The sequence below is a fragment of the Oncorhynchus mykiss genome, chromosome 2 (genome assembly GCF_057628025.1).
Source record: "Oncorhynchus mykiss isolate SJ-2025 chromosome 2, ASM5762802v1, whole genome shotgun sequence".
Lineage (NCBI taxonomy): Eukaryota > Metazoa > Chordata > Actinopteri > Salmoniformes > Salmonidae > Oncorhynchus > Oncorhynchus mykiss.
The window spans coordinates 6,936,246-6,939,417 of NC_143023.1; the positions used below are offsets into that span (position 1 = coordinate 6,936,246).

Here is a 3,172-nt window from a genome sequence, read left to right on the forward strand (position 1 = left end):
TGGCATTGTGCATTCTTATTGGATTTGATATTTTTGGGACCTGTTGACAATGAACTCATTTGGACTACTATGTAGAATGTAAGCCAATGATATTTTTTTAAATGGTCAACTTGGCACCTGTACTTGTAGTTTGAGCATTTTTTAGTTTTGGCACCCAGCCTGGGTAAGCTTGTGAATTTTCCCACCCATGAATGGATTTAGGATTCAGCAAGTGTCCTGTAAGTTCATTTGCATTTATGAATTTTGACAAGGGCCCTTAAGGCTTGTGAAAACTAGTGCACTATAAAGCTAACAGGGTGGCATTTGGAACACTTGAGTAGGACCTATCCTAGAGACACTTGGAACAAACGGAGATGCAGTCATAGCAGCAACAGCGCCACTGGGATGACCACTGGTCCCAGTAGTCATATTCAGAAGCACCTGAATGGTGCTGAAAAGTTCCCTGCACAGAACAGTCCTAAATGGGCAAAGAAATTCTCAGATTTTAATGTTCAGTAATAGCTAGTTAGCAGCAGCATGCTAATATGAAGGTACCCAGGGTTTAGTTACCATGCCACTGCTCAGACAACACTTAATATTCCTCAGTGGTTTAGGAGTGGTGATAGCCCAGTGTCACAATAAAGAATCATTCCCCCCCACTAGTCAGTCGTGGTATTTTTTGCATCGTATTGTAGACAAATGGTAAGTCTTGGGCATTTCTACTTGGTCACCAGTTCTCAAAACAGGTACAGTGTGAAATCAGTGTATTTTGCCGTGAACACTTGCTTTGTGTACGCTACACTAAAGCGAACATCAATTTATTGGAGAAAAATTGACACCGAAATGTATTGAATGTTAGCACCACCTACAACCGAAGTACTCAGGATAGACCAGAGATTTGCCAGTTAGTAATCCACATGGATTAAGTTTGATGAATAGGCCTTAGCCTCCAAACTGGCCTACATATTGCAATGAAGGAAACGCCACTTTTCACAAAGCAAGAACAATTGACTTTATTGAAAGCTTCATGGGATTTTGGTACCAATTGAGTCAGTGAATTTAACATGGTAGGTACTGAACAGATATCAAAAACATGTATGTTTTTGCTGGTGGGGGTCTTCAATTCAGCAGACTGGAATCACATCTCTTTCTCATAGGTCCTCAGCGCCACCACATCATCCATGACACATTTCTGGAAACGAGAGCAGTACACGCTTTAGGTCACGCAATGACAACACGTGTCAGAACCGAGAACTCAAAATGGAATGACACATTCAGTGATGAACAAACCACCACATCAGCCTGAGTGCATCAGTTAGTTGTCGTAGTTCCACTTAAGACTGCAGTCTGAATGAGCCAAACCACGTTAACTTCCTTTAAAACTGAAGGGCATTATCACGTAAGCTAAATGTGACCGGGTAGGAGTTAACGTCAAATATAAACGGGAACTGACCATGTTGACCAATGAACAGAGCGTAGATAAGTTAACAAGTTTAATACAACAACGTATAAACCCTGGATGACTGACCGGGGGCACTATTGATGCCACCGTGCAGCCACCGTAATATTCAATCATAAAATACATGTTGGAATCTTATTAATTTATTCTATAACAGGCATTTAGCTCACAATGTGAAAGTGCATTATAAAATTACTTTAAGGAAACTAATGTTACTGTCCACACTACAACCCCATCACCCCAAAAACATGCATCCCATTAATTCCTATGGCGGACCGGTGGCAGCAAAGCCTCGCAATGGCAATGCCAACACATGCAGCAGCAATCCCGGGTTTATGTAAATCATTGGGTTTATTAGCACTCGATTACCAATTAATCATTTAGGTTAAAATAATTAAGTAGCGTGTTGCACATGACTGCAAGTGCTTATCAAGCCACGCTTCCCAGCCAAAACTATAAAGGACATTTTGAACACGTTCGCGCGTAAAAACGCGTGCCATCCTTGTTGGTAACCCCGGGAGAACCCAATTTGCAAGATGACAACGTGATTTGCATAATGATGATCACATGCAACATTGAACAAAATTGCAATATCAAGCATGGACATATTCCAAAATAAGCTTATGAAAAACGCATATTTTATGTCAAACCAAGCAGAGAAGGGAAAAAGCAAGCAAGACATTAACACTTACCGCAATCAATTTTCCATCTTGCAACTCCCGCTCGAGCGTGGTTGTCTTGCCGTCCCAAGTTTGTTTCTGCACCAGTTTTCCATTCTCAAAGGTCATCAGAGTCTGGAAATAGAGTAGTGTCAGGAGGGCACAACTCCATACACTTTAAAAAGTTACAAAAAAGTAATTTATTTTATCAATTGGAATCCACACTACTGTAACAACCGACATGTCTATGGTGTGGTGCCTGCACCCACCTTGGTTTTCCTGTCATCTGCAGTCACCTCGTCGAATTCTTCATTCAATTTAAACTTGGCCTCTGTGGTTTTGAAAGTGCTCTGGGATTTCATTGATATTACACCGTCGTCGATGCTGAACAGCAAATTGGGCTTCGCCATATTCCCCATCTGCCGAGTAGCAAAACCCACACCTGTGAAACAAACGGATATTTATCTAATCAACTTTAGTGAGGTTCTAGATCGACATGCAACATTGTCTTTCATTAAAAAAAAACTGCTTTATTTAATAAGTTAAGACTTCACCTATTGCCTTCATATATTCATCAAAATTCTCACTGGAAGTCATCTTCCAAGTTCCAACGAATGCCTCGACCATGTTGTAAATTTGAGCTAATCAACACCACAAACCACCTTAACGCACACTGCTTCGACTCTGCAATAATTCCATTTGGGCAAGTTGTCAAATTTGAAGCCTCATCTAAGCACGTGCTTACCCATGCAAGCCAATCAAGTGCTATATCTGGTGCTTCCATGGCAACAGAGAGGATGAGGGGCGGGGGATAAATTATTTTCGGGCAGGCACTCAGACTGCACTGTCTTTGACAGGGGTCTTCAACCTTTTCTTACCCAGGGACCCCCTGCCAGGCAAACTGGAGACCAAGGAACCCCAATCACGTGTTAGCAAAAAATATATATAAAAACATAATGTACTGTATCTTGTCTTATCATCTTGTGAATGATAATGTCAAGGAGAAGTAATCAACATTTTCAAATGAATAGATTTGGTAGATAGTTTTGACCTCAACACATGATAGCCTAATTGG

At 41.0% G+C, this 3,172-nt stretch overlaps 1 protein-coding gene across 1 annotated transcript; it reads right to left on the reverse strand.

Annotated features, from left to right (window-relative positions):
* Positions 1-966: 966 nt before the first annotated feature.
* LOC110505566 (fatty acid-binding protein, adipocyte) lies at positions 967-2,866 on the reverse strand. The gene is made up of 4 exons (XM_090216351.1): positions 2,652-2,866; positions 2,367-2,539; positions 2,131-2,232; positions 967-1,171 (listed from the first exon to the last, which is right to left on the reverse strand). The coding sequence occupies exons 1-4, from the start codon at positions 2,722-2,724 to the stop codon at positions 1,118-1,120; spliced, it is 402 nt and encodes a 133-aa protein (XP_090072477.1). The 5' UTR covers positions 2,725-2,866; the 3' UTR covers positions 967-1,117.
* Between the last annotated feature and the right edge of the window lie 306 nt (positions 2,867-3,172).